At 35.5% G+C, this 13,779-nt stretch overlaps 3 protein-coding genes and 1 pseudogene across 3 annotated transcripts; all 4 read left to right on the forward strand.

The window, feature by feature from the left end:
• Window positions 1-149: 149 nt before the first annotated feature.
• On the forward strand, window positions 150-5,748 carry LOC106429258. The gene has a single exon (XM_048778795.1). The coding sequence runs from the start codon at window positions 299-301 to the stop codon at window positions 1,520-1,522; it is 1,224 nt and encodes a 407-aa protein (XP_048634752.1). The 5' UTR covers window positions 150-298; the 3' UTR covers window positions 1,523-5,748.
• Window positions 2,127-5,748, forward strand: LOC125608377 (annotated as a pseudogene).
• A 690-nt stretch (window positions 5,749-6,438) lies between these two features.
• Window positions 6,439-10,016, forward strand: LOC106429289 (beta-glucosidase 15). Its single transcript, XM_048778794.1, has 12 exons — window positions 6,439-6,699; window positions 6,780-6,849; window positions 7,103-7,161; window positions 7,265-7,340; window positions 7,431-7,508; window positions 8,139-8,226; window positions 8,379-8,634; window positions 8,801-9,134; window positions 9,221-9,252; window positions 9,356-9,458; window positions 9,555-9,651; window positions 9,734-10,016. Exons 1-12 carry the CDS (start codon window positions 6,550-6,552, stop codon window positions 9,912-9,914), a joined length of 1,524 nt encoding a protein of 507 aa, XP_048634751.1. The 5' UTR covers window positions 6,439-6,549; the 3' UTR covers window positions 9,915-10,016.
• A 1,209-nt stretch (window positions 10,017-11,225) lies between these two features.
• LOC106429227 (beta-glucosidase 28-like) lies at window positions 11,226-13,139 on the forward strand. The gene is made up of 7 exons (XM_048778246.1): window positions 11,226-11,309; window positions 11,382-11,497; window positions 11,590-11,807; window positions 12,257-12,276; window positions 12,372-12,474; window positions 12,570-12,678; window positions 12,797-13,139. Exons 1-7 carry the CDS (start codon window positions 11,226-11,228, stop codon window positions 13,137-13,139), a joined length of 993 nt encoding a protein of 330 aa, XP_048634203.1.
• Window positions 13,140-13,779: the final 640 nt, after the last annotated feature.

Raw genomic sequence — 13,779 nt, forward strand, 5'->3', positions numbered from 1 at the left:
TTTAATTATGATTTGAAATCTCCAACTTGGGTGATTGTTAAGAAGTTGTGACAAAGCACTAGAGTTTCTCAATAGTTGAAGTTTCACTATAATCCAAGTGGGTAACGACTTGATCAAACAATCTAACCGTTGACTTTAAAGTCGTCGACTGAAAGCTTAGAATCAACATCACACGGTAGAAAAATTGCGTATCACAAAACAAAATGTTCCAACAAGTCCCCAAGCCATTGATTTGTGTTCATACCAAACTATAATAACATTTTAATACCCTCTCTGAACAAGTTGTGCAGCAAAAACAATGGGAAGGCCAAAACCAGAAGACTCAATTCGACATTTCAGCCATCCACATCCATTGTTCAACTCATCTCTCAATCCTCAAGCCAACTCTTCTTCTTCTTCTTGCGTGGTTTGCAAGTTAAAGCTTCTCAATCTTCCTTCATACACATGTAAGCCATGCAACTTCCACATCCACCTAAAATGTTCCGAATTACCTCAAAAGATCAGACACCCTTTCGACAAAAACCATCTCCTGTCTCTCATCTCCTCTCCAAAATACCAAGAAGGGACATTCCGCTGTGACGCATGCGGCAAAAACGGTGACGGATTCGCTTACCACTGTGGAGACTGCGGTATAGATCTTCACACGGTTTGTGCCAACATGCCTTCTCGTGTCACGCACCAATCTCACCCTCACCACCAACTTTATTTAACGTTTTCCATGCCGTCTCCGGGCGGGTCCGGATCCGGATCAAGATCAGCTGCGGCCGCTAGCTTCCGCTGCAGTGTGTGCCAAGGACTCGGCTCTAACTCGTGGCTCTATAGCTGTAAAGAGTGTGGTGGATTCGATGCTCATTTGTTGTGTGCTAGAAAGAAACTACCTAGTCCAACAAATATGGTCCAACATGGTCCAAACCGGCCGATGCAACCGCACTCTATCGCCACGACGCCGTTTGTTAATGTTCCTAGTCCAGTTTTTAATAATCCTTATCCGTTGGGGACTCCAACAATGAGTCCTATCATTAGACCTATGATTAATGAGATGATTAATAATCTTGTAACCAATACGCCACAAAGCCCAAGCCAAGTTTCTCAGCTTCTTGATTTGCTCGGACCATTTGGACTGGGAGGTGGATCCGGTTCTTCTTCATCTTCCGGTATAGGGTTTGACCCGTCGGTTTTCTCATCTGTTGGCCAACCATTTGGACTGGGAGGTGGATCCGGTTCTTCTTCATCTTTTGGTTATCTAGGGTTTGACCCATCGGTTTTCCAATCTGTTAACCAACCATTTGGACTGGGAGGTGGATCCGGTTCTTCTTCGTCTTCCGGTTATCTAGGGTTTGACCCGTCGGGTTTCTCATTTGTTGGCCAACCATTTGGACTGGGAGGTGGATCCGGTTCTTCTTCATCGTTTGGTTATCTAGGGTTTGACCCGTCTGTTTTCCCATCTGTTGACCCTTCAGTGTTTGCTGGATTTGATCCTTCCTTGCTTTCAACGTTGTTCTCCGGACTTGGTTTTTTATGAGTATGCAGATTTATCTTTGGATTTTGTCTTTTTGCGTTTGTTACAAAATTACTCAGTGTTCTGTCTGATTGCCATGTTTCAGGGACTTATTATAGTAATGTTTTTTGTAACACAAGACTTACAGTAATGTATTTGAACACTTGATGTCAAAAAATGGTAGTGTACTTGAACACTTCAGATAACAAACAAAATTGTTTAATCTTTTCCTGCTAGCATTATCCATATTGTCGATTGAAGACATGTTTCTCAATATAGCAGCCTATGTGATATTTATTAGTAGTGAATGAAATACAGTTTGCTATCAGATTATGCATAAAGCAATGGAAGTCTTAGGACAATAATTGCTATACAAACCCAATGAAGATTTTTTGTTAGTTATTACAATGTTTGGTAAATATGTAATATTTTATTTTGCGCTTTCTACATCATTATTTTACTTACATTAAGACATATAAAGAAGCAAGTTTTGGAAAACTATGGACTTAAAATTACAGAAAATTGATCAAATATGTAGATTCTCAAAGGAAATGTGGACAACAATGAAACTTTCATAATCTTTATTGAATAAAATTTAGCCGAAAAAAAACAATCAAAATGAAAATTGATGATATGTACCAGTGTTCAAGTAGAGACAACGGAACTTGATTTAAATCAAGACCCATCTTCAAACGAGCTCGAGACTACTCACTCGCTGATCGAAGAACGCATAAGACAGCTCGAAGCAATAGTTTCAAGAATCAGACAACGAGAAACAACAACACCAGCACCACCACGAGCCTCGGTGCCTAGAGACTCTACCGCAGGAATTAATTATACACGAGAGTTCTAGAGAGAGAAACGTCGAAAACCGTGACAACAAGACTTACTTAATAGCAAAGGCATTGAACATGGAGAGAACAAACTCTACTGTTCCTGGTGATTACTTTGACTGTAACATATGTTTAGAGAATGCTCAAGATCCGGTTTTGACTTGATGTGGTCACTTGTTCTGCTGGGAATGTTTCTATCAGCTGCCTCTTATTTATCTGAACGTTAAAGAATGTCCGGTTTGCGATGGAAAAGTGACTGACACTGAGGTGATTCCCGTATACGGTAATGGAGATGATAGTGAGAGTAGTAGTAATGCTATATTAGAGTCCCACATCGTGTGGGATGATGGTCCTTGGGCAATATATAAGTGTATGGGTAAACCTCCACTTTTGAGCTAGCTTTTGGGTGTGAGTTAGGCCCATCACTAATATGGTATCAGAGCCCATGGTAAAAGCCCAGCAGATGATTTCTCATATAAACAGTTTCCTACTTATGTAGCCTGTACAAATGGTCCATCTTGCTGTGGTATGTCCGAGATGTTGGACTTGGGCTGTTTCCGATTGGACCGTTTCCCATCCACATCTCGAGAGAGGCTATTAGAGTCCCACATCGTGTGGGATGATGGTCCTTGGGCAATATATAAGTGTATGGGTAAACCTCCACTCTTGAGGTAGCTTTTGGGTGTGAGTTAGGCCCATCACTAATATGCTAAAAGAGTGTTAAAGAGTTGAAAGCTTTCGTCAAAAGATTACAAACCGGGCGGTTCCTTTTATTCCGGGGTCTGAAACAGTGGAGCATTTTAGGATAGGACTGCAAGCTTTAGCTCAAGGCGATGAGTTCGGTCTGAGCAACATAGTATTTGTTAATGTTTTGATCAAAAAAAAAAAGGCCTAATACCCGCAGGCTAAAAAAGATCGATCCAACTTGATACATAAAAGCCTATTTGCGAGATATTAATCTTTTTTTTTAACTTTAGTTTCGGCCTTTAGATCATATTTAGGCCGCTTCAGTTTGTTGGCCCAGCATGCTATGGCTATGTTATTTTTTCAGAACTTGACATATTTAGAAACAAATCATCAAAATTGATAAATCGATGGATAAAACAATAATTTTGAATAATCAGCTATCTTTACCATAGTCTTTTCTGTTTTTGTGCTACTAATCTTTCTGTTTGTGTACTACTAATCTTTCTGTTTTTATATGACTCTTATATGAGTTTTTAATTTTTTCTACTATCATTTTTTGTTTACAGAAAAAAAAAGTTTAGATTCAAATCATTTATTTTCTTGTCATTAATTTAAATAACTTCTTTAAGAAGTCGCGAAAAAACTATAAATTACACAACTAAAAAGACCCCCTAAACCAAAACATGGACTTGTTTCATCACAAGGAAATCAGAGAAAGTCTTAATTAATTAAGAAACTCATTAATTAATCAAATACTATATCGGAACAGATTTTAGAGTAGTCGTTTTTTGACCGACAGACTATTCCCAACGCGTTCCAGACCACACCAACCTGTGATTAATAATACTCTGTAGTCTTTACATAATAAAGATTAAAAGTATATAATGTCTTTATCTAACAAGATTTGAAATAAATAGCCGTTATACAAGCTTCTAGTTTTAGCACAAGAAACCGAAAATAGACGTCCCATCAGTGAGTTAATTTAAAAAAAAAAGTAATCGATATCCACAAGAAAACGTCGGATCTGAAATTCAAAACCTCCCAGGCCCGCTTCCCGAGGTGAGCCGCCTCCATGGATCTTCAACGCTTCAGCATCGTCGATCAACCTTCCTCTCCCTGAAGTTGCTCCTCTCATCCTCCATGACTTCGATGGGCATAGCTCCTCCCCCGGCGCGTTTCAGACCCCCTCCCGATCCTCCACCGTGTAAGTTTCCTTTGATTGGTTCTCTCTCTCCGTTTGAACCTCTGGAACCACCAGACCCTCCAGACCCTCCAGACATATCTCCCGCTCCCGTTCTTCTTCGTCAGTTCATCGTTGCCTCGCCCAGCCGCCGTCTCTCCTCCGCAGTTCATCGTTTCACCTGGATTGTTCACGAGTTTCTTATGTTGTTGGGCTTCTTAACCTTTTCCGCCGTCGCTAGCTGCAAGAGATGGAGTCGGTGCCGTTTCCATGTCCTTTGGCTCCTGGCTCTCACATGTAACCCTCCTCCATCTCTCATGACTGTACTGACATCAGATCCGTTTCATGAGACCTGCGCTTTACTTCCTCCATTTCGCTCTTCCTGTAATATCCGATGGCCGGATCTGAAGAATCTGCGACTAACGTCACCTTCGTTGTCTCCTCGGGCGATGACCCTTCTCCCTTCAGGGAAGATCTATTCTGACTGGACTTGGTGCGAGCGAGAACTCCATTCTGATGTTCTTCTTTTACCGCTCGACAGATCTGTTAAGATCTATAGCTCAGAGCATCAAGTCCCTTTCAGTCCGGTGAGGAAACCCCTGCTAGAAGATATACCGACCAACATCTTCTCACCGCAAACGTCTTTCAGACATACACCTCCTGGTATTTGCTCTCTCATGCCCAGCTTGTTAGGATTTGATGACCAACGGATCTACGTGGGTTCCGTGAATACTCTCTGGATCCGACACGGTAATGTTGGAATCCGAAGTTTCTGCTTGAACTCAACTCTCAGTTGCTCATCAAATCTCGTCAAGTTCTTATCTCATGATACTATTATAAAGGCTGTCTGTTCCTCCTTGTCGAATTTAACACAGCCGTGTCTTCCCGTCAGTGCCATATGCGCCCAACAACTATTACATCCCATAGATCCATCAGTCTCGTGCTCTTCTTGGTCAAGAACAATTATGGAATTAGAGATGAAGAGACCAGCAACCGAGCTTTGCAATTTGGGATTAGAATTACTTCATTATCTCTTTGGTGCAATCACTGGTATTAACCCACAAAGTTCAAGCCGAAGTCCTTATACACCATCAGCTCTAACAAGTGAAAAGATTGTTGCAAGATTGTTTCAAAAGTGGAGCTTTTCAAAGCTTGAAGACTGCAGTCCTTTAGTCTTTTCTTTACTAAAAAGACTAATCAAATTTCCTCATGCTAAGGACCATGAGAGATCTTTTCCACATGTCCTCCTACTGTTAGGAGAGAATCTTACCATCAAAACTCCTCTCCATGAGAGGTACTCTTCTCTTGGCTCCAAAGCCAATGAATATTGTTGCTTTCCTTACCGCTTGTTATCTTGTGTAATGGTTCGTTTGGGACCGAAAGATACAACGAGACTCATTCCAATGAGACCCGAGGTTTTGGAGCACTCAACGTCACGACATACGGTGACTATTTTCAAGTCTGAAAGATTCAAAGAACGCAGTAATTTCTTCATATGGTTACTCGCGGGTGGCACCTTTGAAACCAATTTGGACATCTTATCAAACTTGTTTAAGTTTGTGTCTCTATCTTTACATTGCTTTGCTTTTGATTTCCCTAAAAAGACTGCACATCACTTGTTTGACGTTGCTTTTATCCATGTAATCAGTTAAGATATGAATGAAAAACATTGGTTGCACAAAAAAAAAAAGACGTCCCATCAGTTCTTACACGTCTTCACGTTCCCTTTAGAAATTAGCACTTCCCGTAATTGTCTGAAAAACGTGCAAGATGGTGCATTGCTTTTTATATTTTTTTTTTATAAAATGACTCAACTATAAGTAAAATTTTAGATAATCAATGCCGGTTAAATAAAAAAATGCAAATAAATATTCTTTTGTTTCATATTAAGCGTCATTGTAAAAAAAAATTTTGTTACTAAATATTGTTTTTAAATTTTCAAGACAAAATTTATTAATTTTAATCTTCGGTTTAACTTTATATTGATTAAAATATAGTTCTGTCTATATACAATGATATTTTTATTTACAAAATATACAAAACTAAATATTTTGTTAATTTATGTGTACCAGTCTAAAACAAGAGTTACAATGAAACGGAAGAAACAAGATTTTTTTCAAAATGAAACGGATGGAGTAAGTTTTTTTTCAACTAATGTTTTGCTTATTTTCCTTATTTGAAAGATAACTAGATAGGGTTAGTTGAAATTTTATTTACTAACTTGATGCCATAAAAGAAAACAAATTTCTCTCTCTCTCTCTCATCTGTGCTAAACAATTCGCTTCCGTATATAAAAAGTCCCACTCATTCATCTCCTCAAAGGAAAATTAACAATCAAAAGAAAAGTTAGAATGAGAGGAAAATATTTTTCTTTACTAATAGTGCTCATTGTCTTGGCCTTCAATGGAGTTCTTGCCCTGAACAATTCTTCAACGCCTAAATTAAGAAGAAGTGATTTTCCAGAAGATTTCATTTTTGGGTCTGCAACATCTGCTTACCAGGTATTTATTTTTTGGTTCTTCTAATTACCATGATTTATTTCTTGAATTAAAGGTTTATGGGTTTTGTTTAACACTCTCAGGTTGAAGGAGGTGCTCATGAAGATGGTAGAGGACCAAGTATCTGGGATACCTTCTCTGAAAAATACCCAGGTTTTGTTTTGATCTAAATCTCACTTAGGATCTAAAGAATAGTTATATGTGTAGTTGATCCAAAAAATAAAAGTTTACATATATGTGTGAATCTGCTCTTATTAAAAGATTGATTGACCACTCTGAGATTGAATACCAAAATGAATTATTCTTGAAAAACAAAATTTGTTTCAACTACTCTGCTTTTGATTCTTCAATGGGAGTATAGTATAGTTGATAAACTCAAATAATGTTTTTATTTATTATTCTCCAGAAAAGATAAAGGATGGTAGCAATGGGTCTGTTGCAGATAACTCTTACCATCTTTACAAGGTAATTATCTTTCTGTAATTAAATTGTCTGTTCTGACTTTTCATTGGCCTCAAAACCAGCCACAATCTTTGATTATATCATACACTAAAACATTGGATTACAGGAAGATGTGGCTTTATTGCATCAGATTGGCTTCAATGCTTACAGATTCTCAATCTCGTGGTCGAGAATATTGCCTCGTAAGTTCTTCTTCTTCTCTTTGAAGGGGTTCACATGGGATTTGATTAATTTTAAGTGTCAATAATGTTGACGTGTTGTTTCTTACTTAGGTGGGAATCTAAAAGGAGGAATAAACCAAGCTGGTATTGACTATTACAACAACTTGATCAATGAGCTTTTGTCCAAAGGTAAAAAGACAACATACAATTCGACAAATAAGCTAAAGTAACGCTCTGGGTTTCACATTATTTTAAGTTGAGATTTTATAGTAAACAATGTTTTTCAAACTTGGACTTATTTATAGTAAACAATGTTAGCAAACAATGTTAGTAAACAATTTTTTCAAACTTAGACTTATGTATATGTGAAATTCTATTACTTCGAAGAAAATCCAAGTATTATACTTTACATATATATTTCATCTAATGGCTTCTTGTGATAATGCATTTTTCTCTTAAAATTAAATCTTCAAAGTTCAAAAACAATCATTTAATGCGTGGCACCCTTTCAATTTTGGCTGCCTTCCAAACAAGTTATGTGTGGCGTTCACGTTTTCACGTAAACATTTGGAAACGTTACATGTCTTTTTGGTAAAGTGTTAAATGAAACATTACATGTTGCCCACTGAATAAGTCATAGACTCATAAGTCATAAATCTTTTGACTTTTAAAAACAATCTAGTGAGATAGCGACTAATAAGTAATAACATCTTCCACCCTTCAAATATAAGTATCCTTTTTAGTTTTTTTAGATGTCCCATTTAGTTATAAACGCAATACAAGCAGAAACTAATGCAAATATTATCTTACTGTCTATAGGAATTAAACCTTTTGCCACCATGTTCCATTGGGACACACCACAAGGTCTTGAAGATGCTTACGGTGGATTCCGTGGCTCAGAGATTGTGTAAGTCCTCAAAACCTTCAGTTTTATTTAGCATTAGTAATAGAAACAAAATTGACTAGTTCAACTAGCCATTACAATTAACATTCAAATATACTACTATCAAAACTATCCGACTTTATTGACTTTTTTGTTTTTTTTGGTGGATGAAACAGAAACGATTTCCGAGATTATGCGGATATTTGCTTTAAGAATTTTGGAGATAGAGTGAAGCACTGGATGACATTGAACGAGCCATTGACAGTGGTGCAACAAGGTTATGTTGCAGGTGTAATGGCTCCAGGTAGATGCTCCAAATTCACAAACCCTAATTGCACCGCTGGAGATGGAGCCACCGAGCCTTATATCGTCGGCCACAACCTCATTCTTGCTCACGGAGCCGCCGTCGAGGTCTACAGGAAAAAATACAAGGTGAGAAAAAACAAGATTCTACTCTGTTTCTTGCGAGTAAAGTTACTGAAATTGATCATGTTTATAGCAATCTTAGGCTACAAATAAACCTTACTATGAATCACTGAATCTAAAGTTTATTCATCTGCGGATCTTAACAAACTTGCTCTTGAATGTTGTTCAACAGGCATCTCAAAAGGGTCAAGTTGGTATCGCTTTGAACGCGGGTTGGAACTTGCCCTATACAGAATCTGCGGAAGATAGGTTAGCTGCGGCACGAGCCATGGCTTTCACATTTGACTACTTCATGGAGCCACTCGTGACCGGTAAATACCCTATCGACATGGTCAACAACGTAAAAGGCGGTCGGTTGCCTACTTTCACTGCGAAACAATCTAAGATGCTTAAGGGCTCATATGATTTCATTGGCATCAATTATTACTCTTCCACTTACGCAAAGGATGTCCCCTGCTCCACCGAACAGGTTACAATGTTCTCTGATCCTTGTGCCAGTGTCACAGGTTCGTTTTTGCTTCATCCAACATCTTTTTTACCATTTTAAAACAAATTAATCGAATATTTATGCGTGACAAAAAAATGTTATTAGGTGAAAGAGAAGGTGTTCCCATTGGTCCAAAGGTACTTGTCTAGATTAATCTTCTAAAATCTTGCAATTTTTAGGTTAAAACTACACGGTAAGAGACTAAAACCTTATATATGTGTTTTTATTTTATTTTTATAGGCTGCATCAGATTGGCTTTTGATATATCCAAAGGGTATTCGTGATCTTGTCCTCTATGCAAAATACAAGTTCAAAGACCCGGTCATGTACATAACCGAAAACGGTAATTCACAAGGCCATGAGCTTTCTTTTGATTGATATATACATTTATGAATATTCGACAATGAGTTCTAGTTTCTGGATGATATATTTATTGTAGGGAGAGATGAATTTAGTACGGACAAAATATTCCTCAAAGACGGCGATAGAATCGATTACTACGCTCGACATCTCGAGATGGTTCAAGACGCAATCTCGTAAGTATTTTTATGCTATGTTAACAAACATATACATTTATGTAACGGTGTTGGCAAATGCTTTTGTTAAATGATATTATAGGGTGGGAGCCAACGTCAAGGGATTTTTTGCGTGGTCTTTGTTGGACAACTTCGAATGGGCAATGGGATACACCGTCCGGTTCGGGTTGGTTTATGTGGATTTCAAAGATGGATGTAAGAGATACCCCAAGAAATCGGCTAAGTGGTTTAAAGAGTTGTTGAATCCAAAGAAAAGCAATTGATGGAAACTATAGTATTCCGCTTTATTAATGTCGATGTTACTTTGAGAGAGTTATTATCATTTTTCTCAGTTGGAAATAATGAGCAATGTTTTTTTTTGGACACAGCAACGGGTTTAGAGCATCTCCAAAAATAAACTCTATTTTGAAGTTTTCAAAATTCTATATTTGAAGTTTAAATGTGTTCTTCTCCAAAAGCAAAAATTCAAACTCAATTTCAAAACTATTTATATTTTATAATATGGTCCTTAAATTTGTCATAACTAATTTGAATTCATAAAATTTTTGTAAATAACTAGCAATAACTAGCACATATATAAACATATTACAACAATATTAATTAATAAAATATTATATTTAATATAAATATTTAAAGAAAAATAACTTAATTAATTATAAACTTCAAACAAAATAGCATATTATTTCATAACATGATTTTCGTAATGCATATATGATCTATTATTGCATTTCGAAGTAAAAATGACTCTCCTCATTTTTACTTTGTAGATTACGAGTTAAAAGATATTGAAATCGAATAATATTGATACTTGTAAATACATTAGATCATAACAAGAAAGTAAAAGAGAAACATAAAAGATTGCTAAAAGACTAATTTTTTCGATGATATTAATACTCGTGAATATATTCGGTATGAACAAAAAAGAATTGTACGAAAAAAACATCAAAAACAACAACATCAACCATCTTCAGTTACACAAAAAATTTAACAATATTTGAAAATTTGAAGGTTCCGGATCAAACTTACCTGACTATTTGTGTTGTTGTTATATTTAAATTTGTGTAATAGTTATGTATTCATGTAATTTTTTAAAATCTTTTTGTTAAGTTTTTTTTGTATATTATTGTTGTCTAAATCTAGCTTAAAATATTTAAATCTTATTTTAAAGTTTATTTAATTTTATGTGTAAAATTAAAAATCTGTAAACAAAATTTAAAATATTTATGAGAAATATTTTTTAAAGATTAAAACAAAAACAAGAAATTGTTTATGAATCATAAAAGTGATGTGTGATTAGGGACCAAAATGCAAATAAAAATATGAAACTTCAAATTTGAAGTTTTGAGTAGTGAAACTTCAAATATAGAGTTTCACTCCTCAAAACTTCAAATTTGAAGTTTTGAAGTTTCTTTTTAGAGTGCAAAAAACTTCATATTTGAAGTTATAGAGTATCTTTTGGAGATGCTCTTACATGTTTAGTTATGTATACAATGAACCCGATTGTTTTTTGAATAAAATAACTTGATTGATTTTACTCTACAACATAATTTTTTCATGTCTTTTTTGATAATTTCATGGTTCTCAGCGATGATTATTTGTGGTACTATGAGTTGGATTATTTGGAAATTTTGATTGCACATGCATGTGCAAAGTTGAAAGTAATACAAGCCGGATTTGAGATTTTGGAGGGTATAAATATTTTTTTAGAAATCTTTAGAATCTTTTTTTAGACTTCACAAGACGGTCAGATTGGGATAGTGTTATCACCGTTGTGGTTTGAGCCTTACTCTACTTCTCTTGAAGATAACGAAGCTGTTAAAAGAGCTCTTGCCATTGAACTAGATTGGTAAGTTGTTATAGAGTTTACATCAAATGCAAAACAGTCAATGTTATAACCATAAGATATTTATTTATTGTTTTATTCAAAATGTATTTTAGGCACTTTGATCCAGTTATCCACGGAGATTATCCAGAAATACTGAAGAAGCAACTCGGAAATAGATTACCATCTTTCACTGCAGAACAATCCAAAATGTTAAAAAACTCATCGGATTTTATTGGAGTAAACTATTATACTGGACGCTACATTGCTCTTCTTCCTTACGTTGACCCTGCACGACCTCGATTCAAGACTGATCAACAGCCAGAATGGAGAGGTAGTAAGAATGCTTATTTTGATATCCAATGATGATATTTTTTAGTGAAACCAAAAATTCCTAAACTAGCAACTCTGCTTAGGAAATTAGCAACTCAAACTGTGGTGTTTCAGTTGTGGAAGCAGCGAAATAACTTGATCCATAACAAGATCTCTCTCCCGGCGACCGCGGTCTTCAGGAGCATTGACAAAGAGCTGAGAAATGTTATCTCTGCTAGAAGGGAGTATAAGAGATTCAAAGATCTTATGGCAATGTGGATTTGATAAGCCCTTAGTCTCTAGTTAAATGTTGACCCATCTTGTTTTTCTCTTTTTTTGCCAAGATGGTTCAGAACCAAGATAATACTTTTTGTAGAATCTATTTTCATATATGATATTTACAGTTTAGCAAAAAAAAAAAAAAAAAAAAAAAATTCCTAAACTAATATTTACGTCTATGTTAATTAACAGTAACAAACATAGGACCAGAGGTACGTACTTTGTAAAACTGTTAATAAAGCGAATTAAAAATTTACATATTAACTAAGATTCTAAGAATATTAATGTTCTATCTTTTGTTACACAGGAAGATCGAGGCATACTCCACTCAGTACCAGAAGGTTTACGAAAAGTTCTTAACTACATCAAAGATAAATACAATAACCCTACAGTCTACATAAAAGAGAACGGTGAGTATTTTTGTTTAGATTTTTTTTTCCTTCTAATAAACAATAAAGAAATTTCAGGTTGTTAACTTTTGTTTGCAATAATTTTTTTTTTCTAGGAATTAATGACTACGACGACGGTAGAAAGTCACGAGGGGACATTCTCAATGACACTTTTAGGATAAAGTATCACGAGGACCATCTCCAACAACTCTACAAAGCCATAATGTAAAATTTCAGTCCATATAGTTTTATAAAACGTGTCCGATTGGTTTCAAAACAAAATGCAAACAAAAAAATTGGCCTTTTATACATGATCTGAATGTGTTTCTTATTGTTACAACAGAGAGGATGGATGTGACGTCAGAGGATATTACGCATGGTCTTTGCTAGACAATTTTGAGTGGGAGCATGGATACAATACTAGATTCGGTCTGTACTATGTTGATTACGACAACAATCTCGAACGGTATCCCAAAGATTCTGTTAACTGGTTTAAACGATTTCTCAATAGACTTGACGTAAAGAGTGAAGAAATAAAGAAGGAAGAAGTATGGGATGTGTCACGTAATAATGAGACTCTTGATAATGATGCAAAAGGTTTCGAGGCATCCGTTCGCTCGATTATCTATCTCATGACGAATTCATCGAGAAGAGAAGAATCGTTGCACTTTGGAGTTTCCTTATAATCGGTTGGATTTGTTGTTGGGTTCTTATACTTCTTTTGGAGTCTAGAAATACGTTTCGTGGGCCGGGTAAAAATTCTTCAATGGATGAGATATGCATATGGATTAGATTTTTTTAGTAATCAATGAAAATTGCCGGTGTAAGAAAAATGGTTGAGTTCATTTTTTGTGTGTATTTTTTTAGTCGGCATTTTAGAGCATCGTTACCGGAAGATACTCTGACAAGAGTTTCTCAACTTATTTATTATAATCATTAAATAACACAACCAAAAATTAATTATAAAATGATTTCACCAGTCAACACATTACAAATAGAGTACAAATATCATGACAGCTTCAGTTTTAAATAAACTTCTTTTGTTTGAGAACAGTCTCTCCTATTTTCTCTGTTTCTCTCATCGGTTATGATAGTTGAGTAACTTAATGTAGATATTATATTTGGTTACAGTTTGAGAATACATATATATAGCCTTAGACTACAAGTTTCTAAATTATTCAGTTTTATATTATTTAAATTTAATATGTTCTATATGGTATATAACATTTCTAATAAATTCGCAAATTCACTAAATTATTGATACACTAAAATTTTAGTTATGCTTTGAACTTTATGTAAAAAGTTTCATTTGCTATTTATTAGTCT

This window comes from Brassica napus, chromosome A4 (assembly GCF_020379485.1).
Source record: "Brassica napus cultivar Da-Ae chromosome A4, Da-Ae, whole genome shotgun sequence".
Taxonomy (NCBI): Eukaryota; Viridiplantae; Streptophyta; class Magnoliopsida; order Brassicales; family Brassicaceae; genus Brassica; species Brassica napus.